Raw genomic sequence first — 25,261 nt, 5'->3', positions numbered from 1 at the left:
ATATCTTATGCCAACAAAGACTGATTCATAAAGCATGTTCCCCAGTCCAGAACCAGATAATACTGAAGATAATTACTCTGCCTGGTTAGAGTTCAAGAGCAATTTCCTGAGGCACCACTTGTAAAAGTGAAAGAACATACATTGGAATGAGTGCTGGTCAGCTTTGTAGTAAAAGGAAAATAAGGAATTGTTGCGCAGGGCCTGTTTTCCAATATGAGTTTAAACAGATTATGCCTGATGGTCCTACAGAACCTTGCATAGTGTGATTCCACTGTGTGGATTCACAAACTCTTTTTAAGCTTTCTGGGCACACAGAAAAATCAAATCAGAGCCCAATTTCAAGCAATTTACTTACAAGTATAGTCAGTGGCTTTATGCTCTAAAACTAAGAGTTATTAAGATCTAAAGCAGAATTTGAATTTCTTCTGGATACCAAACTATTTTTTTATTTTAAGTAGAAAGGAATCATTAGCTATATTAGCTAGCATCTTATTAAAGTTAGGACATTAAAAAAGAACACTGGAAATAGCATGAACATTGTTTTATGGTTTTATTTAAAGAAACCTATTACATTTTAAAGAAAAATTACTTTGAAGATTTAATATATAATTCAATTTAAAAATAGATTCATACATTTATTAAGGTATATCTGGACCTAAGAAAAATGTTAAGATTAACCAGTGATTGGGACATTTAATCTTACCTTGGAAAACTATCATTAATTAATGTTAACATTTTTTAGGTTGTTGAAATTGACCCCTGTCTTTAAAATTATGAGACTTACTTCTTATGAATGTTGGAAAAACCAAATGAGGGCCTGAGTAAACCTGTGGCAAATTAAAACGAAGACCAACTAACTAATTTCGGCCTTTGGATTAAAACAATCCATCTCTTATCCATTTAGCTTTTATTTACTTATTTTGTATAAATAATCATTTTTCAGTTATTTGATTTGGCAATCAATGCACAGCTAGAGAAAAATGGACTTTTTAAAAACAATAAATCTAGATGTTAAAAACCCCCGACATTTCCTTTTCTAGCTTAAAGAAATAAGAAGGCAGCCAGTTTTTTTTTATCTAAATCTTTATTAGAAGAAAAAAACAAATAGATTTCAAACCATGAGTAACAACAAATTTCATTAAATATTAAATATTTTCATTATCAAAGGTATTTAGACAACATGGACCTAATATTTCTGCATAGCAGAAACCCATTGATTAAAGAGCTCAGACTGTCACGTGCTCATGTGAGTTTGTTTTTGGCATAAAAGATTATCTAAAGTCACATTTAAACACCTGTGATCATAGATAAACTGATAGTAACTTACTGTTGATTCTCAAAACTTTCACAAATTATCATGTGAGACTGACATTGCTTTACAGTGAATGCTTTATGGACTCTATAACAAACAGCATTCATTTTGTCTCAAGTTAAGAGTACTAGGAAAGTCATTTAAAATTGAATTAGAAAGTATGCTCCTATTTACATTAGCACAATAAAAATGAATATCTTACAAGTAAGCTGATTATTTCATATCAAAAGTTTAAAAATAAAATAACATACATAGAACACTCCTTGACGATAATAAACAATCATTTATAAAGGAACTATTCAATACATGACATCTAGTAGCACCCTTTCTTGGGGTAAAGTTTTCCTTTATAATTTCTCAAAGTTTCCCTTTTTAGTCTGTGTAAAACACTGAGAAATGTATTGTTATACCTACTGTATTTTCAAAGATCTACTATAGAAAAGATCACATTTTAAAACTTCTCACTTTTAGTAAAAAAAGAAACACAACAAGTGTCCTTTCAGATTTCAGATTTTTTTCTTGCGTGTACACATTCATGAATGTCCACTAGGCGCAAAGGGATCTGTTTATGCTGCAATGCACTCTGTAGGATATTAAACACACTGAAATGACAAATGGTTTCCAACCAGTGAGCTAAGAGGAAAACAAATGCAAGAAGACTTGTTTTAATCACTAAACATTGCAGGTGTTTTGTTTTTTTAAAAACAATGTTTGTAAACTTGCCCACAAAAGCTGGGTAATATTAAACAGCCAGTAAGGCACTTTGTCAGAGAGGACGAAGTAGTAAAGGCTGGATGGTTGGCAATTTGTTTAATAGGAAACATTCTACACTTCAAGCAAAATCTGGAGCTGGGCGGTCTTTTACCCATTTACTGCCAAGCAGGAGTGGGGAAAACTTTAAAATTTTCTATTTTGCTTTGTTTACCAATTTTCCCTGCAGAAGTCTTTTAGTTGTGATTTAAAAAATATACATTAGGAGCTCTCAATTTAAACCATGTATCATTTTTCAATCTAATATTTAAAAGAATCTTATAACATAGTCACTAGTATTTTCGAAAACATTGAAGCCACTCTATTTAAAAATGAATTACAAAACAAAAGGTCTCAGTATAAAAATGTTCCATGTTATTAACAATTCCCTTGCGACATCTGATGGCTTCACATATTACAGTATAAGCTTTGGTATAAAACATGCATATAAGAGCCAACAAGGTGGTGAATACAGTGTTCCAAACACAGAGGCTTGTGAATCAGACACAGCAGACGAGGAAAGGGGTACACACCGCTGCAGGTGATCGGTCTGCACCTCTACTGCTTCGTACTTTGTGTACTTTTCACCTTCATAATCTTCATCAGAGAGCGATTCATGTAATAGGGGTTTTCAGTGGAACCATCGTTTCTTTCTAAATCTTCCACTAGGAGGAAGAATGGCACAGAGTAAATATCAAAGCAAAACTGTAAGAGAAGTAACAGCGCCATCTGCTGCATTCTTGCTTAACCACAGTTCAAAAATGTATTTGTGGTGTGTGTGTGTTTTAACAGCATAGTTTGGCATCAACATTATTGTAAACATAACTATGAGAAAACCATCAGCCCTTGTTAGTACATCGGTAAGATATTATCTCGTTCTGTGTACCAGGTGAGGCTCTGCCAATAGTCTATGCCTCTCAGCTGCATGGCTGAGGGAATCAGGTTTACCTTCTTTTGGACAGCAAACTTAAAGACAAAACACCTAAAAGATTCACCAGGAGTACCTAAATTCACCTTCAAATTCCTAAAAAAAGTACTATGTTCTCAATTTTATTTCTAAATGACCACATTTGTTCAAAATTTATTTTGGCCATAAACAATTCAGATAGTATAGTTTTAAGAAATAAGATTGATAAATTTTAGAATATTTCAAATCCTTAAATTGCCAATTTTGAGAAATATTGCTGTTTTTCAATTAGTTTTTCTTTGTAAAAAAAAAAGTGACTTCCAAATTTTATTCCTCAAAAACAATGCTCATTTTTACCCTAATATGTTTCAATTACACAAAGAAGTTATTAATGGAGAATAATTTTCTAACTAGTAATAAGCCTATAATATAGCTAAAACTTAAGCTTTAAATAAATTATTTAGAAATATTGAATCAAATGGCATTCCTTTTTTTATGATTTTGTGCCAAGTTTACTCTAGACAATTTTCTGGCCTAATCAGTAGATATAATGTTAAACATATAATACAGGGGGCCCATATAGCACTGTGAATCTAAACTATAGAAAAATCTAGCATTGTTAGAAGTCTCCAAATTAATCCCCTTTGCCTCTCAATATTCTAACTCTTAGAACAGCCAGGAATATAAGGAGAAAATAGGCAACTAGCTTCTCACACATTGATTTATATTTTATTCAAGTGATTTTAAAACTTTTACGTGCATCAGAATCAACTAGAAAACTTTGTAATAATTCACAAGATGTCCTACACCCAAGCACAATATATCAGAATCTCTTAGGGTGAGGCACAAGCATCTATATTTATAACAAGTTATCAGTGATTCTGATACATACAATTAAAAGTTGTCTTGTTTCATTATTATGAACTTTTTGACTACTCCTGAATTGGACTTACTCCGTATAATTTTCAACACTTAAGACAGAGGGAACTATATTACTAGATGTTATAACCCCTGTATTGTTGGATAGTAAAATAATAATAATAACCACGGAGGAAGACAGCTTGTCACTCTTCTCTGAATTACACTTCAAGGAGAATGAGCGTGAAGAAAGCCCCTTATTGAGCTGAGAAGCCAAGTGACACTTTTGACTACAATAATCTCAAACTAAGCCATTGCAAGGGCCAATATTTTGAATATCTTCCCTATTCATTGGCTTCTTGCTATTACTGCCATGAAGTCAGTCTAAGTGTAGGTTTCCACTTAGACTTTAGGATCATTACATAAATTAGTATTTATAGTAGTCTGTAACATAATGATACTCTCTTGGATATATGGATCATAATCAGATAAAAATGTTAGATCAACGTGTTCTTTTCCATCAATTATTATCCTTCTGTACAAGCTTAGTGTACTAGTAAAAGCCAAAAGGATACAATTTGATTCAATGCTCTTTTTGGGGTACATTTTTACACTGTTAGTTGTATCCTATGCACTTGCACACAGGATGGGTAAGCAAAGTGCATGGATGTCTGACTCATGCTTTGCTCTGCCATGCAAAAGCCTTAGGCATGGCTGCCAAAAAACTGGCCTGTTGCGATGGCCAGCAGGGGTGGAATATGGCAGTAACTTTCCTCCTCAGGCCTCAAGGGACAGCTTTTCTAACCCATAGTATGTCCTCTTTCGAAGGTGTCTGATGAGGGCTCTCTGGAGGACTATTAGCATATTTCCTTAGGGGGAAATCCAAAGTGACTTATCTTTTCTCTTTCAGCACTGAAAGTTGGGCTAAAATCAAACCTTTTGTAGAACAAAGCCAATCTCTTCAATCTAGGAAAACAGGTAAACTCACAAAAAGGTATAATCACTCTTCTGAAACAAATCCATACCAATTTTTTATATGGTAGGAATAGGAAAATAGGTTGAGAAAAAAGACAATAAGTTATGTGGCCATTTCAGTTTTGTTTAGGATACTTTCATGGTGGCCAGAGGTTCATTAAAAATGAACATTCCAGAACTCAGATTCAACTTCATTATAAATGCAATATCACTAAAACGAAGCAGGCTGTGCAGGTTCCACAGTCATTTTTACCTAGTAACGCTCTCTATGGGACCTGTAGAACATTAACATCCACATGTTTATTATGAACGTGAATCACCCACTGAAATATACTTCCTAGGGAACCATTAATACAAGTGTAATCACAGTTTAGAGAGTTGTCCACTAGCTTGAACAGTACAAATATGACCATAGCACCATATTTACAAATTCAGTCCCATATGCTGGTTAACTATAAATCAATCTTTTTATGGCTAATCCATGATACATTTATAGCACTTTCAAGAATTGCCTGAATATCCTTTACAAATATACATGTATCACAAGAAAGGCTATTAAAGTGCTGCCATGAGAAACAGCACGCCGAGTTATAAAAGCTTTAGAACACATTCGGCGATAGACTTCAAAAGAACAAAGTATGCCATTCACTGCCCTTCAGCAGGGACCACAGTCAGTCCAGAACGTATCCCGGTCCACGGAGGCTACTGTGAGGGGAGGCCCGGCACCTCAGGTGGTACCAGGGTCTGGCTTTTTAGAAACCAGCACAGAAATTCTACATGACGCACCAGCATCATTTTCTCATTACAAATGACCGAATTCACAAAACTACTTTAAAAGCGAGCGGCCCTGTTTGGAGCTTTTCTACTCTTTCTGCTTCTGGGGAACGAGGGGCCTCTTGTTCAGAATGCCGTGCAGGGTGGGGGCTATGAAGTAGGGCTTTTCTGTAGATCCGTCATTTCTTTCCAGATCTTCACCTGGATGTGCAGCAGCCAACGCAGGCGAAAGCAGCCGGCAGCGGCGGAACAATTAGACGCATTTTTATAAATTGGAGAGTCGAACAGGGAGAAATCAGAGAAATCAGCGTTAGAAAGTCAAATGCAAGACAAACGAGGGCAGTCCAGTTGCGGTGCTGCACAAAGGAAGAAGCACCAGCCTCTGCCAGGAAGCCTGACACTTCCCAAGTCCCGCCCACCCCCGACAAGGTTATGTTGATGGTTTAAAGGTAAACAAAATGTGTCATGTCCTCTCAAGAGCAGCATCTTTAAATTCTGTGGCTGCTCCTTTCAGAAAGCTTAACTGCCACCTCCTCTGAGATAAAGCTGAATAAAAGGTGTATTATTCCTGTGATAAATGTAGAACAGTCATTGAATTTCAAAGTTCCAAGCCACTTTTAATGGTAGTCCAGACCCTAATGTTACACATGAAGAAACTAAGACCCAGGGATGTAAAATGAGCCTCCTAAAGTCGAAAGCTCCCAGCACAGTGGCCAGTGGTTGAGCGTTGTCCTATGAACCAGGAGGTCAGGGTTCCATTCCAGGTCAGGGCACATGCCTGGGTTGCGGGCTTGATCCCCAGTAGGGGGCCTGCAGGAGGCAGCCAATCAATGATTCTTTCTCATTGATGTTTCTATCTCTCTCCCTCTCCCTTCCTCTCTGAAATCAATAAAAATATATTTTAAAAAATAAAAAAGCTCTCGGGCAATCAGGATGAGGTGAGGACCCAACCTTCTGGCATTTACTTCTATAAGGCGTCCTGTCCTAAATCCTTGCAGCCTGTCTCAGATTACATTTAAAAGTAAATACTAGTGTTTTCTAACTTCCGTAATACATGAATTTACCTTGCTGCTTTGCCTAGGCTTATAATAAAGAGATGGGGAGTTCACTGTTGGGTGGTTGGGGGGAAGTACCAGAATGATGCTGAGAATTAAGTTTCATACATACAATTCACAGCAGATAATATCTATCAATAAATATATAAATGCAATTTGATTCTAGGTTTTGACTAATACATTGTAAAAGATTTGTTATTTATAGCCTTTATTTATTATAACATAAAGGATAAGTAATAATATACAAAACCATATGATCATAGTTTGTGGAATAAATCTAAATTATTTTTCCATCAGAGTCTTTTAGAAATGGTGGATTGCTTGTTTAGATTTCTGCATTAAACCTCACAGTGATTTTCCTCACACACAACATGAAAATCTAAGGAGGAACATGAGAGACACCGAACATTTTTGTTCTTCCTCAATCATATTTCTGTACCATATATCGCAAATCATATGCTGCTGTCATCACCCTTGAGGTCTTGGTAGGAAGCCTGGCATGGATCATTTTAATAATCATCTACAACTACTCTTTTTTCCCACCCTGGGATCAAAATTCTCAGTGCCCTGTAATGTTAAAAGGATGTCATATTTCTGTAAATGAAGTGTTTGCAAATGGTTCGCATGTTTTATAACACCAGTTTTACTGGTAGTCAAGATATTAGGTAAAAAAAAGATTTATAAAAAATAAAAGCTACAGCTCTACAGAGTCATAATTTGGCTTAGAGTATCATGTAAGAAGAATGTTTGCCAAAGTAAGATGTTGCCCATGGTAACAGCTGGGAAGGGAAGAGAAATACAATTTGCTTTCGTTGTTCTTTATTATCAAAAGTGAGAGTCCCTGAAAGGAAACAATTCATGTTCAACACACAACATATTGAATAGAGCTAAAAGTACACCTGGTTTTCAAGAAGCTAGCAATTATTAATATAAAAGGGTAGAAAACATTTCTCATTGCTTAGATTTAAAAATCCACTGTAAAAATTAAAATGCACAAGATTTGCCAAAGATTCCAAAGACTGCGAAAGAGTAGGTTCTAGACATTTCCTCAGATATATTTTGAGAAACATTTTTACTTATAAGAACGGGGACTATCCCAGTGACAGCCCCCAGAACTGTCCCCATGTTTAGTGTCTGAGATGAAAGAAGAGATCTTGGAACATTTGAGAGTTCTCTACTCTGTCTTAGGCACTACCTTACCCCACGCTTCTCATTCCAGCTCCGGTATGAGATTTGTTCAGGTGGTTTTTCCTCACAAACCACTGGGGTACTAGGAAAATGTTAAACATTCCAGTTCCATTTACAGCCAGAACAACAGCTACTGGTACACAAAGTCCCCCCGACTTCTTTGTTCGGTTACTAAAAATTGATTTTTAAATGTCCAGAAAGAAAAACTAAACAAAAACAATGTCAAGCCATTTTATAGGCAATTTGCCTTGACTATTTCTCCCTGATGTTATTATCTTCTCTCCTGACCTCAGTGTGAAGTTGATACTTATGGATTACATTAAAAACAAATTTATGCCGTAACCGGTTTGGCTCAGTGGATAGAGCGTCGGCCTGCTGACTGAAAGGTCCCAGGTTCGATTCCGGTCAAGGGCATATACCTTGGTTGCGGGCACATCCCCAGTAGGAGGTGTGCAGGAGGCAGCTGATCGATGTTTCTCTCTCATCGATGTTTCTAACTCTCTATCCCTCTCCCTTCCTCTCTGTAAAAAATCAATTAAAAAATATATATTTTTTAAAAAATTTAGTTTTAGACAAGGGGAGTGGATTACTCAGTAATGCCCTGTTATGGAATATTTTCTCTACTTTTCTTAAGAGCAATGTGCCAGAGAAATAATCTCTCAGAGGGTCCAGCTGTAGGGCTAATGAGTTCTGCTCTCACCTGCTGACCCTCCTTGCCCTAGATGGAAGGTGAGAGCCAGATCAAGCTCCTGATGGGCTCTAGGTTCTCCAGGACTTTTAAGATGAAATACTAATGGAAAACATATCCATTTCGTGTATGCATCTTACACATGTCACACAGGCACAGTCAGGAAGTCAGTGATGAAAGCTCTAAAGAAGCACGTATTTTAACTCTAAGCATCAGAATTGATCTAGCCATTTCCTGGACATGCTCCTCTATGAACCCTCCCCATTTGTCACTGTGTTACCTAATGTGAACTGGTCCCCATGTGGCTTTGAAACCAGTGCCAGCTTGGCTTTATCAGAATCTATAAAGGCTCTCCTCAAAGAGTTTCCAGAGCCCAGTCATGTCTTCAGTTCTGTTAATAAAGCGCCACAGAAGCCAATCATTATTATAAATTTTAAAACATTAGGAAATATGTTAACACCATGCCATGAAGCCTGTGGTTCATTTTAGTAGCTGACTCTTCTGTGCTTTGCAAAACTGCATTCTCTCGGCCATTAAGGTTTCAAGAGCATCCACTCAATAATGTCTCTTTCCAAATAAACAGATTTGCGATTACAGCCAGGTCATAGCAAACCTATAAGCCCGCTATGGGCATGGATCTTATCCTCGTCCCTTGGTTATCCACTGAAGGGGGGAAACACATATTCTGAAAACTTACAGAAGCAGATGAAAATTGTATCAATACACATTGCATAGACGCTGAAGAACCCGTGTGCCACTAGGTAAGATCCAGCAATGATTGTCTGTAAATGAGGAAAGGAGAGAATGATGATGTCATTAACTCGTCTAGAAGAACAATAATGCAGCTTTAATGAAAGTCACCATGAGAGAGCTTGGACGTGCTCCGTGTTGAGGAAATGATAATGTTTCTGAGCGCTATGTACTGGGATTTAAACAAAATGTACTCGATCACCTGCCAATTTTCTTACCGCTATCCTCAATGCCTACCAAATATATCCCATATTTAGGACTCTGTGCACAGAGGCAGGAAAGCACAGGCGTTAAGAGCACACACTGCTTAGGTCTGATCACAGCTCAGGTGTTTCTTCCACACGTTACCTAACCTGTCTGTGCCACCTTTATAGAAGTATTGGTGGGAGGGGTGAGAATGTGAGTAATAATAGTATTTATGACACGCGAACTGAGTGAGTTAATATATTGTAATAGATGCCAGAGGACTCCACCCAGGTCCCCTACAGCTGCACATCTGCCCCCCAGTTTGGGGGAATGTAGGCTGCTTCCTTCAGTACAAATTGCCTGCCTTGCAGAGAACTGCCTCAGCCCCACCCAGGGGCAACATATAGAAGCTCAGTCCCTTTGTCAGAAATTCCCGTAATTATGCCTCAGGCCTCAGCTGCCACTGCAACGTGGGTCAGCTCCTTCCTCTGCCAGGACTGCCCTCCTCACTTCCTTAAAAGTGTATCTCAGGAGAACACTTCCTGATAGACCTTTTGTGTGCAAGCCTCTGTCTCAGAGTTTGTTTCCAAGGAACCCAACCTTTAAAGCAGGCTTGGCACAAAGGAAGACCAATAATGTTAGCTATTATGATCTCTCATATTCCTTTTTGTACTTTTTTTTTTTTTTGCTATCTCTGATAAACCAGAGTCAATAATACTTAGTTACTATGGAATACATTGTGTTTCCTCAAAATTCATATGTTGAAACCTAATCCCCAATGTGATGGTATTTGGAGGTGGAGCATTTGAGAGGTAATTAGGTGCTAAGGGTGGAGCCCTCCTGAATAAGATTAGTGCCCTTATAAGAGGAGGCAGGAGAGATACTATCTCTCTCCACCACATTAGGATACAGCAAGGAGGCATCCCTTTGCAAACCAGGAAGAGAGCCACCATCAGGAACCTAACCTGTGGGCGCCTTGACCTTGGACTTCTCTGCCTTCAGTATGTGAGAAATAAATTCCTGTTGTTTACCCAGTCGATGGTATTTTGTTACAGCACCTGGATTAAGACACCAGCACTTACCAGTAAAGGTACCCAGTAGTAATTTAAAGATGTTGGTCCTTCTATAATTATTGAGATTCTCTGTGTGAAGAGTAAAAATGCCAGTACGCCTACAATGAAAAGGCAGAACATATATATTATGCATTTGCAAAGGAATATAGCTTTTATAGTAGTTTCTCTAAGCACCTTGTAAACTTTTTATTATTATTACTTACCTATACACCCAGAAACTAGTATTTTCCCCAGGACGAGTACAAAGTCTGTAACTTTATCCAAAACTGCAACTCTAAGAATCGGAAAAAAAAAAAAACAAAGCATAATTTTGTGTTTACATCGTTACTTGAAATTTTTGAGAATAAATAATTCATTAGTTCATTTTGATGCATATTTGCTTTAACTTTGGCATTTGTTAAATGCAAGAATTGAAGTTCTGGGATGAATTCCGGACTCATTTTTAATGACGTAAACAGAAGATGACATGGTAGGGCTGTTGGGCACTATTGGCGGCGTCAGCCTCCCTATCTAACTCATGGCCTAGACACCCTGAACCCAAAGGATGCTGCTTTGGTTCTCTGATTTTGTTCACTCAGACTATCAATTCTGGGAGAAGGGAATCTGATAATGTCCATGTGAGGGATTTCTTAAAAAGAGGGAATAAAACTAAATAAATGCCAGTGGGTGTACAGACATTGGTGAGTGATGGCAGCAACAATTCTTAGATATAAAAATAAATGATTGATGTGACAGAGAAGATTTAAATCTATCAAATTAAAAGACGATATTCATGTTTAAGATGACTGCCAACACTTTAGTAACATGTGAAGTATGTGATGCTCAAGGTTCAGCAAATCGATTGCAATGTTCAACCTGATTACTTACTTTAAAATATTTCTTATCAGCAGATCGAAAGCATCTTTTGCAGACCTGCAGAAGTTCTTGCCATATATTGCAATCTGAGGAAGACAGTTATTATTCTGGAGTCAGTAATCCTGATAAGACCAAGAGACAATCCAATAACAGGAAAATGAATCAATTCTCTGTCACCCATACAGCCATGTACTCTCATTTCTCTTTCCAACATTTGGGTTTGTGGGAGGCATGGGAACTATGTGTCCTCAACTCTGCACAACTCCAGGTTTGTTGACAATAAGGTCTGTCTGCTTCAGATGCTACATATTCCATTAAACTCTATGGGGATTAGACAACTTCAAACAGTTTTCTCAAATCTCAGGAAATGGTTTCTGTCTTTGAAGTGTTTGGCTGGGGTTTATTGCTGAATGGGTTAAATGTTGTAGAGATCATATTAAAAATTACTCTCAGAGCCCTCACCAGTTTGGCTCAGTGGATAGAGCATTGGCCCCTGGACTGAAGGGTCCCAGGTTCAATCCTTGTCAAAGGCACATACTTTGGTTGCAGGCTTGATCCTCAGCCCTGGTTGCAGAGTGCAGGAGGCAACCAATCAATGTGTCTCTCACATTGATGTTTCTCTCTCTCTCTCTGTCTCTCCCCCTTCCTTCCACTCTCTCTAAAAATCAATGGAAAAATATCCTTGGGTAAGGATGAACAACAACAAAAATTACTCTCAGAAGCCCAGTGCCTTTCAAATCAATCACACACTTGATTGACTGATGAAAAGCCTCAATACAACGTTCTCACTGGAAGTATATTGATGACTACTTGAATCTCCATGACTACTTGAAGCATTGCTGCAGACCCTTTGTCACTGTGAGAATAAGTAAGTGTCATTAGACTGTAGTTGCTAAATTTTAAAATAATTTTATTTTTGGATCCCCTATATTTAAAAATTTCTTTAGAAGCCTCCATATTCCCCCAGGAAATAAACAAATTTAGTTAGGCACTGCCACATATCTCAACATAAGATTCACACAAAAAAGAAACAGACCCTTCCTTTAAAATATAAAAAACGCAAAATTAGAAAGATCTTTTCTTCTCAGAGTGAAACATAGACTAAGCTTTCTTCTCAATAAACTATATCAAAAACACACAAAATCATTTTCAATCTAGCACATTTTAAAATTTCCAAGATAAATATTTTCCCTCTCCAAAGAGATGTTGAAGGTGATAATGAAGTGCAGCTAATTTCTGTCTCAACTAGGAAAACATTGCCCTGAATCACATAGGCTCACAAATAAGAATCACATATAAGAATCACAAATTCTTATATCCACACTAGAGGCCCGCTGCATGAATTCGTGCACGGGTGGGGTCCCTCAGCCTGGCTGGTGATCAGGGCCAATGGGGGCGCTGTCTCGCCCAGTCGGATTGGGGCTGATAGGGGTCAGCCAGGGGGAGGGACCATGGGAGGCTGGCCGGCAACAGGAGGTTGGCTGTGGGAGTGCACTGACCACCAAGGGGCAGCTCCTGCGTTGAGCATCTGCCCCCTGTTGGTTAATGCACATCTTTCGGTCGCTTAAGCTTTTATATATATAGATGTGATAAATTTAACTGCATGATCTAAAAGTGCTTTAGAGATGGAAATGTAGACATGGGGTTTGGGTTTGCAAAGAAGTTTAGTAAATAAAAAATAATCTACTTACCATAACATAGGCATTTCTGTTCAAAAATTTCACCACTTTTTCCAAGCACCAGAAACAGCACTTCAGGCAGTGTTGTAGAAATTTGGCAATGTTGTTCTGGTTATCTATAAGGACATATTTACATCTATTAATGATTTTCAACTAAACTCTCTGAGTCAAAAAATAAATTAAAAAAAATTTCAATGGCTTTACATTTTTTAAGTTGCAATATAATATATGCAAAATTTACCATTTTAGCTATTTTTAAATGTACAATCCAATAGCATTAAGTACATTCACAATGTTGTGCAACCATCACTATCTATTTCCTGAACTTGTCATCATATCAAATAGAAACTCTGTATCCATTAAAAATAACTCCTCACTCTCCCCTTCTCCCAGTCCCTGGTTACCTCTATTGTACTTTGTGTCTGTATGAATTTGCTTCTTCTAAAATGCTTTTTTAAAAAAATATATTTCTTTATTGATTTCAGAGAGGAAGGGAGAAGGAGAGAGAGGTAGAAACATCAATGATGAGAGAGAATCATTGATTGGCTGCCTCCTGCACACCCCTACTGGGGAACGAGCCCGCAACCCAGGCATGTGCCCTCGGCTGGAATCGAACCTGGGACCCTGCAGTCCGCAGTCTGACGCTCTATCCACTGAGCCAAGCCAGCCAGGGTGAATTTGCTTCTTCTAGATACCTCATATCACTTGACATAAAGTTTCTAAGATTCATCATTTCATTCTTTTTTTTGAGCTGGATAACATTCCATTGTATGTGTATATTACATTTTCTTTATCCTTTATCTGTTCATGAAATTGGGTTGTTTCTACTGTTGGCTATTGTGAATAATGCTGCTATGAGTATTGGTGCTCCAATATGTTTGAGCCACTGCTTTCAATTCTTTTGAGTATATATCTCTAGAAGTGCAATTGCTGATCAGCTGGAAATCCTATTTTTAATTTTTGAGAAATTGCCATACTGTTTTCCATGGTGGTTACACCATTTTACATTTCCATCAGCGATCACACTTCCAATTTATCCTCACCCTACAAACACTTGTTATATCCCATCTTTTAACAGTAGCCATTCTAATGGCTGTGAAGTGGTACCTCATTGTGGTTTTGACTTGCATTTTCAAAACAATTAATATTGAGTCTCTTTTCATGTGCTTATTAGCCACTTATATAACCTTGTTTAGAGCAATGTATGTGCCAATTCTTTGTGTGAGACCAAGATGATGATACAGGAGGCCCCTGAACTTCCCTCCTTCCACAGATGCACTGAATATACAGCTATACATGTAGTAATCTCCTCTGAGAGAAATCCAAAGGCTAGCTCAGTTACTCACACACATCAGACAACCAAGAAAACCCCACACTGAAATGGGTAGGAAAGGCTGAGGCACACCACCCAATACACCCACTCTCTGCACAATACCATACAACTGGGATGATATATCCAATTCTCAGCTTCTCCTGAGGAGTGAAGGGTTTGGACAGCATGTCTAGGATTCCAGCTTTTAAGGCTCCCACCCAAGGGACAGGACCTCAAAACACTTAGCTCTGAAAGCCAACAGGCTGGTGTGGACAAGTCCCATAGGAACAGAGAGGCAGTTTTTAACAGGCACATGTGCTGGCACTCACTGTGGCTATCCGCTCAGGGCATAGCACACAGAGCTCAGGCAAAGACACCTATATTTCTGTCTTTCTGGGGAAGAGGTCTGACTGCATACTCTATAACCTGCGACCCAAGGTTCTGGCTTTCTAATCTGCATGCATCTAGGAGCTAACTACGATCCTCCATGGAGCCTGTAGAAGCTGGTAGGCACTTCCACCACCTTCTGTCTCTATCTCACTGCATTTATAACACTCGGTCACCAACATCTCTTTAGAAGTTGCTTGTACACATGCCTGGTGCCACAGCATTTGAGGCTGCTGCCCGAGGGCCGGTTCCCAGTTCTTCTGGCCCTTTTAGCCAACAGGTCTTGCATTCATGACTCCTTAGGACTATAGCAAACAAAGAAGCAATTTTTAAATGGTGCAAGAGCACCCTCCCCACACCCACCACCATGGCTATACACCCTGTCTCTGTGCAGAGGGAGCAGGCAAAACACCCGCCTCCCAGTTTCTCCTTGAAAGGTGGTAGACTGCATACTTTCCCAGCTGCTATCTGAGTATCTGGCTTCTACTCAGCCCGCACCTAGGTTTTGCCTATGATCCTCCCCCTTTGAGACACCTACAGGTCTTGGGAGCCACCAAGAATCACTATGGTGGCTAGGACAATTACGGTTTTAAGAGAACCAGAAGCTTGACCTGGGCTAATTGATAGCGTTCATCTCCTATATGAGACAGTCTGACATAAGGGGGGAGGTGGCTTTTTCATCTAATGCACATTAACCAAAACAGTCAAGAAAAAATGAAATAAGGAAATACATTTCAAACAAACAATAACAAGATAAATCTCCAGAAACACACACACACACTCTCTCTCTCTCTCATACATATATATATATATATATATATATATATATATATATTCTCAGAGAGGAAGGGAGAGAGAGATAGAAACATCAATAATGAGAGGGAATAGTTGATTGGCTGCCTCCTGCACACCCCACATTGGGGATCAAGCCTGCAAGCCAGGCAGGTGCCCTGTCCAGGAATCAAACTATGACCTCTTGTTTCATAGGTTGACACTCAACCACTGAGCAACACTGTCTGGGCTCCAGAAACTGATCTTAATGAAGCAGAGATAGTGGTGATAAAAGTGCTCACTGAGGTCAGGGGAGCAATGCATGAGCAAAGTGAGAATTTCAACAGAGATAGAAAAATACAAAAAAAAGTGTATCAAACAGAATTCATAGGGCTGAAGAATATAATAATTAAGCTAAAAAATTCAATACAGGGGTTCAATATCAGACTAGATCAAACAAAAGAAAGGATCAACAAACTCAAAGTTAAGGCAGTGGAATCCATCCAGAGAAGCAAAAAGAGAAAAAAAAAAAAGAGTGAAAAGAATTAAGTTAGCTTAAAGACTTAATGGGATACCATCAAGCAGACCAATATATATGTACTAGGGATCCCAGAAGGAGGGGAAAATGCATAAAGCTTATTCAAAGAAATAATGGCTGAAAACTTGTCCAACCTAGGGCACAAACAAACATCCATATCCAGAAAGCCCCCCCAAAAAATACCAGAAAAGATGAATCTAAAGAGACTCACAGAGACACATAAAGTTAAATCTTCAAAAGTTAAAATTTAAAGACAAAGAAGAAAAGTAACTCATTACTTATAAGGGAAATCCCATAAGAATATCAGCAGATTATTCAGCAGAAACTTTGCAGGCCAGAATGAAGTAGAATTATATATTTAAAGTACTGAAAGATAAAAACTGTCAATCAAGATACTACCTGACGGTGTTTGTCCTTCAGAATTGAAAGAGAATTAGAGTATTTCAGACAAACCAAAGCTGAGATCATCACCTCTAGACCATCCTTACAAGAATTGTTAAAGAGAATTATTTAAGGTAAAACAAAAGGGTGCTAATTTAGTAACATAAAAATATGTGAAAGTATAAAACTCACTGTTAAAGGAAAATATATAGTTAAAATCAGAATACTCTAAAGTTGTAATGGTGGTGGGTAAGTTACTTACAACTTTAGTATGAAGGTTAAAGGACAAAGTAATAAAAATAAGTAAAACTTATAATAATTTGTTGATACATAATATAAAAATATGCAAATTGTGACATCAAAAATATTGTAGTATATAATGTGGAGGGGGGTAAAAATGTAGAACTTTTACATGTGTTTGAAGTATTTAAAGTTACCTTGTTATCAGCTTAAAATAGATTGTTATAACTATAAGATGTTTTGTGTAAACCTCATGATAACCACAAAGCTAAAAACCTATACTACATACAAAGAGATGAAGAGGAAGGAATCAGAGCATACCACGACAGAAAATCATCTAAGCACAAAGGAAGACAGGAAGAGAGAGCCCTAGCCGGTTTGGCTCACTGGATGGAGCGTCGGCCTGGAGACTGAAGGGTCCCAGGTTCGATTCCGGTCAAGGGCATGTACCTTGGTTGCAGGCACATCCCCAGTAGCGGGTGTGCGGGAGGCAGCTGATTGATGCTTCTCTCTCATCGATGTTTCTAACTCTCTATCCCTCTCCCATCCTCTCTGTAAAAAAGCAATAAAATACATTTTTTTAAAAAGAGAGGAAGAGAGAAACACAAGTCTATAAAGCAGCAAGAAACAACTAACAAAATGGTAATAGTAAGTTCATAGCTATCAAGAATTACACTTAAATATAAGTGGACTAAATTCTCCAATAAAAAATACAGAGTGGCTGAATGAATTTAAAAAAAAAGACTCAACTATCCGCTACCTACAATATTTCACTTCACCTTTAAAGACACATAGACTGAAAGTGAAGGATTCGAGAAAGGCTTTTCATGCAAATGGAAACCAAAATAAAGCAGGTGTATTTATACTTAGACACAATAGACTTTCAGCCAAAACCTGTAACAAGACACAGTGAAAGGGAGTCTATTCATCAAGAAGATATAAAATTGTAAATATTTATATAGCCAACACTGAAGCACCTAAATACATAAACTTATGAAGGGAGAAATAAACAGTAATATAATGATAGTAGGGGATTTCAATACTCCAATTTCAATAATGGTAGAGCAATCCAGACAGAAAATCAAAAATAAAACATTAGACTTAAATTACATGTTACACCAGAAGCATTTAATAGACATTTACATTACATTCAATCTTACCACAGCTGAATATACATTCTCCTCAAGCACACATGAAATATTCTCCAGAATAGATAATGTTAGGCCACAAAACAGGTCTTAATAAATATAAAAATACTAAAATCGTATAAACTATCTTTACTGACCACCATGGTATAAAACAAGAAAAAAACTGGAATATCCACCAATGTGTGGAGATTACACTACATGCTACTGAACAATCAATAGATAAAAAAAAATCAAAGAGTATCTTGAGACAAATGAAGATGGAAATATAACACATCAAGTAGATGGAATGAACCAAAGTAGTTTTAGAGGGAAATTCATAGCAATAAATACCTGTGTTAAGGTAAAGTCTGATCTCAAATAATCTAAGTTTACACTTCTAGAAACTAGAAAAAGAAGAACAAATTAAGCACAAAGTTAGTAGAAGAAAGGAAGTAGTAAAGACCAAAGTGTAAGTAAATGAAACAGCAAATAAAAAGACAATAGGAAAGATTAGTGAAGGGAACAGCTGGTTTTTTGAAAAAAAATAAACAAAATTGAAAAACCATTAACTAGACTAATTAAGAAGAGAAAAGACAAATATAGAAATGAAAGTGGAGACATTACAACTAAAACCACAGAAATATAAAAAATTATGAGACTACTATGAATAATTATACATCAACAAATTAGATAACCTAGAGAACACAACTTTCTAGAAACATGCAACCTACCAAGACTGAATCATAATGAAATAGAAAATTTCATTTGATTCAAAAATCTAAAACCTCCCAACAAATAAAAGAATTAGATGATTTTACTCATGAATCTTACCAAACTTGTAAAGAAGAATTAACAGCAACCCTTCTCAAACTCTTCCAAAAAGTAGAAGTACAGGGAACATTTCCAAACTCGTTTTGTGAGACCAGCATTATACCGATACCAAAGCCAGACAAGTAAACAAGAAAATAAAATTATAGGCCAATATCCCTGACAAATATAAATGCACAATTCCTTGACAAAATATTAACAAACTAACTGGTTATAGGAGCCCTCAACATAATCAAGGCCATATATAACAAGCTCACATCTAACATCACACTCAAAGGTGAAAAGCTGAAAGCTTTTCCTATAAGATCAGGAATAAGACAAAGATACCTACTCCCTCCCCTTATATTCAACAGAGTACTGGAAGACCTAGCCAGAACAATTAGGCAAGTTAAATAAATAAATAAACAAACAAACAGCATTGAAATCAGAAAGAAAGAAGTAAACTTGCCTTTATTTGCAGATCACACGACATTATATATTAAAAAATCCCTACTGTCTCCACCAAAAAGCTATTAGAACATAAACAAATTCAGTAAAGTTTCAGAAAACAAAATCAATATACAAAAGCAGCTACATTTCTATACATTAACAACTACTAGAAAGAGAAATTAAAAAAACAATTCTCTTGACAATTTCATCAAAAACAATAAATATGTAGAAGAAATTTAAACAAGGAGGCAAAAGACCTGTGCATCAAAAACTGTAAACTATTAATGAAAGAAATTGAAGGCACAAATAAATAACAAATATTCCATGTTCGTGAGTTAGAAGAATTAGCATTGTTAAAATGTTTATAGTGCCCATAGCAATCCACAAGTTCAATGCAATCCCTATCAAAATTCTAATAGTATTTTTCACAGAAAAATTTGTATGAAACTACAGAAGAGTTCGAATAGCCAAAGCAATTGAGAAAGAACAAAGCTGAAGGCATTATACTTATTAATTTCAAACAACAGTAATTAAAACAGTGTAGTAGTGATAGAAAAATTAACCCATAGATGAATGGAACAGAGAGAGCAGAAATAAATTCATGTATATATGGTCAATCAATTTTTGACAAAGGACTGAAGAACATACAATGCAGAAATGATGGCATCGTCAATAAATGGTGTTAGGAAAAGTAGATATCCACACACAAAAGAATAAAATTGGACCATTGTCTTCATACATAATAATCAACTCAAAATGGATTAAAAACTTGGAAGTAATTCTGAAAACATAAACTCCTAGAAAACATAGGCCTAAGTTCATTGACATCGGTATTGGCAATGATTTTTTGAATGTGACACCAAAAGCAAAGTCAACAAAAGCAAAAATAAACAAATGGGAGTACCTCCAATTAAAAAGTTATTCATAGCAAAGAAAACCATCAATAAAATGAAAAGGCAACCTATGGAATGGGGGAAAAATTGGAAACTACATATATGATAAAGGGTTAATGTCCAAAATATATAAAGAACTCAATAGCAAAAATCCCCCAAATAACCCAATTTTTAAAAAAATGGGCAAAAGATCTGAATAGACATTTTTCCAAAGAAGATATACAGAAGGCCAATAGGTAAATGGAAATGTAGTCAACATTACTCATTATGTGAGAAATGAAAATCAAAACCACACTGAGATATCCACCACACACCTGTTAGGATGTCTACTGGCAAAAAGACAAAAAAATAAGTGTTGGTGAGGACTTGGAGGAAAGGGTACCCTGTACACTGTTGGTGGAATGTAAATTGGTGTATCCACTATGGAAAACAGTATGGAGTTCCTCTAGAAATTAAAAATAGAATGACCACATGACCTAGCAATTCCACTTCTGTGTATATATCTGAAGGAAATAAAGTCACTATCTCAAAGAGGTATCTGCACTCCCATGTTCGCTGTAGCATTATTTACAATATCTTATATATGGAATCCTATCATTTGATGCATCAGTGGATAAAGGAAATATGGTATAGATAGACAGTGGAATATTATTCAGCCTTAAAAAAAATAAGGATCCCGCTTTTGCAACAATAGACATGGACGTGGAGGGCATTGTGCTAAGTAAAATAAACCAGATAGAAAAAGACAAATCTGCATGGTATCACTTATATGTGAAATTAAAAAAGAAAGTTGAGCTCATACAAACAGAAAAGAATGGTGCAGGCTGAGTGGTGGAGGAAATAGGGAGAGGGTGGTAAAAGGGTGCGAACTCTCAGTAATAAGATGAATAAAGGTCGTAGAGTCTAATGTATAACATGATAAACAATTAAAATTTGCTAAGAAAAAAGAACTTAAATGTTTTTACCAAAAAAGAAAAAAGAAGGTAAGTATAGTGAGGTGAGGTGATGGATGTGTTTATTACCTTGAATGCGGGAATCCTTCTACAATGTATATGTATACCAAATCATCATGTTGTACACTTTAAACATATTACAATTTTATTGGTCAATTATATCTTAGCAAAGCTCAAAAAGTTTTATATAATTAAAAAATCCTTTGCCCATGTTGAATTGGGTGTATTATTGAGTTGTAGAAGTTCTTTAGATATTCTAAATATCGGTGGCATATCTAATTATATGATTTGCAAATATTTTCTCCCATTCTGTGGATCGTCCACTCTCTTGAAAGTGCCCTAGATGCTTTCTTTATTATTTTGATGAAGTCTAATTTGTTTTTTCTTTTGTTGTCATATATCAGAAAATCACCAAGTCTAATGTCATGAAGATTTCTTCCTTTGCTCTTTTCGAAGAGTTTTTACTCACTTTTAAATCATTGACTCTATTACAGATGCCCCATTATACTTTGACTCCACCTTATACTTTTAGTTTTTATGTTTAAGTCTATGATCAATTTTGAAATATATATTTTAAAATATGTTTTTATTGATTTTAGAAAAAAAGGAAAGGAGAGGGACAGAGATAGGAACATCGACGAGACAGAAACATCAATCAGCCTCCTGCATGCTCCCACTGGGGATTGAGCCCACAACCTGGGCATGTGCCCCAACCAGGGTGACCTCTGGTTCATGGGTTGATGCTCACCCCCTGAGCCATACCGACCTGGATTGAAATATTTTTTATATGATATAAGGTAAGGTCCAAATTAATTCTTTTGCATATAGATATCCAGTTTTACTAGTAACAGTAGTTGAGAAAAACTGTCCTTTCCCCATTGAATGGGCTTATATGTGAGGATTTATTTTGGGGCTCTCTATTCTAGTCCACAACCATATGTCTGTCCTTATGCCAGTGCCACACTGTTTTGATGACTGTAGCTTTGTATGAACTTTTAAAATCAGAAAATGTAAATGTTCCAAATTTGTTGTTCCATTTCAGGATTGTTTTGGCATTTAATAATTTTTCAAAGTGCATTCTAAACAGAGTTTATATGTTTATAAGCTATATGTGTCATGTATGAAGATTTATGCCAATGACTCCCATATTTATATTTTAAGTCCAACCTGTCCTGAGCTCTAGACTTGAAACTACCTGACAACTCCAGAATGCTTCTCAATATTAGCATGTCACAAACACAATTTTTAATCTCTTCTTTGAAATTTGCTTTTCCTGATTTTGACCTCTTAGTAAATATCATTACATCCTTCCCATAACCATACCCAACCTTTCAGCAAGTCCTGTTGGCTTTTTCTTCCAAATAGAACCCAATCTGACCACCTCCATCCTTACTACCCTGGTGACAGTTATCATGTTTCCTGCAACTACCTGCCCAATATATACTCTTCATAAAAGTCAGAAGGTCTGAGAAAAGATGAATTCTGGAATCTTACCTTTAATACGTTTGTCCAAGTATTCTAGGGCTATCCTAAACATTTGAATTAATGCAAGAAGTAAGGATCCAAATGCTAGAGATCCTGTGTGATATCTGGGCAAAGATAAAATGAGAGTAAACGTTATGATGTCTTTACTATTAACTAAAAGGATGTTAATTAAACAGTTTTTTAGGTAAAAGGGATGTGGAGGGGAACTGATAGGAAAGAGCTTCTTACACCAGTGATGGCGAACCTTTTGAGCTCGGCGTGTCAGCGTTTTGAAAAACCCTAACTTAACTCTGGTGCCATGTCACATATAGAAATTTTTTGATATTTACAACTATAGTAAAACAAAGATTTATATTTTTGATATTTATTTTATATATTTAAATGCCATTTAACAAAGAAAAATCAACCAAAAAAATGAGTTCGCGTGTCACCTCTGACATGCGTGTCATAGGTTCGCCATCACTGTCTTACATTCTCCTATCCAGATTGGTGAAGGTTTAGAGTTTTAAAACATACATATATATTTTTCCCTTTATCTATAAAAATGATATTAATAGCCTGTCAGCAAAATATAAGATGTTTGATCTGAGCAATGGAGAGACAGAGCCAAGTTAATCCTTAATCTTTAATATGGTTTCCTCCCCTACCTCTTCTCTCTTGTAACCTATTATTTTTAGAAAAATAGGAATAGTGGCCTGGGCAGGGAGTATAAAGTTGTGGCTATAAAACCAGACAGAGCCAATGAACATCCATAAATCTTGAATCATACTTTTGAGCTCACTTGTATCTTACCTCTTGAATGATAAGCACAAGATTGAATTATAAGCACATTAAATATAACTTGGAAAATAGATGTGGGGCTCAATGTGGTACTTACCGTATGGCTCGTCCAAACGCAGTAAAAAGTGGATATGGTGGGATGTCCTCAGGTTTTCTCAAGGCCCAGTAATAAGAAGCAAAGGCACCAGCAAGGGCACACTGACCCAATGCAATGACAAAGTTTATCAGCCAGAGAAAGATAAATAGATTGAATATCTGGAAGGTAGAGATGTATTGGTAGTACAGGCTGTTTCCACCATAGAAAGCAAAGTTACACTGAGCACCAGGGCAAGCTCTGGACATTTCCGTTGTGTTAAAAATCTGCACTCAGAGAAAAAAACAACATAGAATATCAAATACTATTGTAAGATAACACCCGCCCTGCCTTTTGTTTTGTGTACCCCCACCCCCACCTCCAGTTGCATGTCCTGTTCTTTTTCCATGAGCTTCTGCTGTTGTTCCTATTTTCAATCACATCACTTTATAGAATCCTTTAATGAGCTCTGAAAAGTATCTTTCCTTTTCTATCTTATGTTCATCCCTCTTCACCCCCTTTAAGTTCACATTTATTAGTGAGGTTGTTGACAATACCTGCTTCTTGGGTATATGATAAAACAAATGAGATCAGGAAATAATAGAGCTTTCCTTCTATTTCCACCCCCCCCCACCTTTTGCAGTGTTCTCCTGCTAACTGCTGACCCACTCTCTCCTTCTCCAGAGTGACCCCTCTCACTATACAGGGTCTCTATTTCAGGATGACTCCTACAACTGCTAGGTGAAATGTAGTAGTGATCTGTATGGAAGTTAAAGAAGAAAGAGTTTCTTTTACTTACATCTGGGTCACAGGTTCTATTTTCATATTTACATTTCCCCTCTGGGGTTATGACTTTGTATATGGGTGTCCCTGATGTAGCCAAGTAACTGAATAAACTCTATTAAGGATAAATTATTTGCTGGTAAATTGAAAATAAATAGACATGAAAAAAATACAAGTAACTTAAATATCTTTTGAGAGATTAACTTCAAATAAGTTCTAACATTTTAATAATTAATCCATTCTTCAGACTTAGAGTAATATAACATGGATCAGCTGCACTGAGAGGCCTCTTAAAAACAGTGAAATATATAGAAGCTTTTTAAGGTTATCACCAATGATATGTGAAGACAAAATAAAACAAAATCGACCATCTGACCTATAAAAGGGGAAATGCAATCGGGACACTGACACCTTTTCAGAGTTTGGCAGAAAAAAATAATCAGTTATTTCTTTAGGATGTTCCTAATCTTCCCATGGTGAAAACCACTGAACTCCTGGTTCCTGAATAGTGGGGTGACCTGAGGTTCAACTTGATAAACTACCAAAGGATACACTGCTATCACCGCCCAGTAGCAAATACAGATTGAGAGCAAAAAGAAAGTAAAAACTGGATAAATTAATGTAGTAGGGACATATCCAATGGCTCTGAAATAAAACAAATAGTTGAAATTCAAAATGATCCAGTGTTATAATTTCTCTAATAAATTTTTATTTGTTAGAATTAGAAATAAGGCTTAGACTGGATTAATTCTAAGAACAGTGGTCATAACTAGTAACTCTCATTGGCTGATCATGCTGGTATATTCTTAGTTGGTTTTTAAATTTTATTGATTGATTGTAAGTTAGAGACATTATTTTAATGCTCATGTTTGAATCCTGATCAAATTTCCCCAAACTTTCTCTTCTTTGTTTATTTCTCATAAGGATTTGATATATTACAATCATAACATTTCTTCCTTTTGACTAGATTCTTAGATTTTTAAAATTGAAGAGGACTTTGACAATCATCTCATCAAATGTGTGAGTCACTCCCTAATTCAGGAATCTTTTTGTACTCTCTCAAAATATGGTCATAAGCCCCTGGTGACCACACTTAAAGCAAATTACTTGTATATGACACAACTTATTCTACTTCCTACCAACATATTAGAAAATGCTTCCTTATCTGCCTGCCTGTAATTCACATCCACTGCCTTCTGGAGAAGAAATGGCCACCTTTTAACACAGTACT

The 25,261-nt window shown here is 36.7% G+C and overlaps 1 protein-coding gene across 1 annotated transcript in view; it reads right to left on the bottom strand.

The window, feature by feature from the left end:
- Positions 1 to 1,115: 1,115 nt before the first annotated feature.
- Positions 1,116 to 25,261, bottom strand: part of SLC44A5 (solute carrier family 44 member 5) — a 124,426-nt gene continuing 100,280 nt past the window's right edge. The window contains exons 13-22 of the mRNA XM_059686222.1: positions 24,583 to 24,675; positions 24,047 to 24,134; positions 23,272 to 23,534; positions 22,404 to 22,498; positions 13,063 to 13,166; positions 11,384 to 11,457; positions 10,720 to 10,790; positions 10,526 to 10,614; positions 9,205 to 9,289; positions 1,116 to 2,727 (exon numbers count right to left, since the gene is read on the bottom strand). Of these exons, the coding sequence (XP_059542205.1) occupies positions 2,621 to 2,727; positions 9,205 to 9,289; positions 10,526 to 10,614; positions 10,720 to 10,790; positions 11,384 to 11,457; positions 13,063 to 13,166; positions 22,404 to 22,498; positions 23,272 to 23,534; positions 24,047 to 24,134; positions 24,583 to 24,675 (1,069 nt within the window). The 3' untranslated portion in view covers positions 1,116 to 2,620. The remainder of the gene's footprint in view (positions 2,728 to 9,204; positions 9,290 to 10,525; positions 10,615 to 10,719; positions 10,791 to 11,383; positions 11,458 to 13,062; positions 13,167 to 22,403; positions 22,499 to 23,271; positions 23,535 to 24,046; positions 24,135 to 24,582; positions 24,676 to 25,261) is intronic.

Source organism: Myotis daubentonii, chromosome 3, assembly GCF_963259705.1.
Source record: "Myotis daubentonii chromosome 3, mMyoDau2.1, whole genome shotgun sequence".
NCBI lineage: Eukaryota > Metazoa > Chordata > Mammalia > Chiroptera > Vespertilionidae > Myotis > Myotis daubentonii.
The sequence above is the reverse complement of the archived record's forward strand: the minus strand, read 5'-3'. Positions and strand labels throughout refer to the sequence as shown.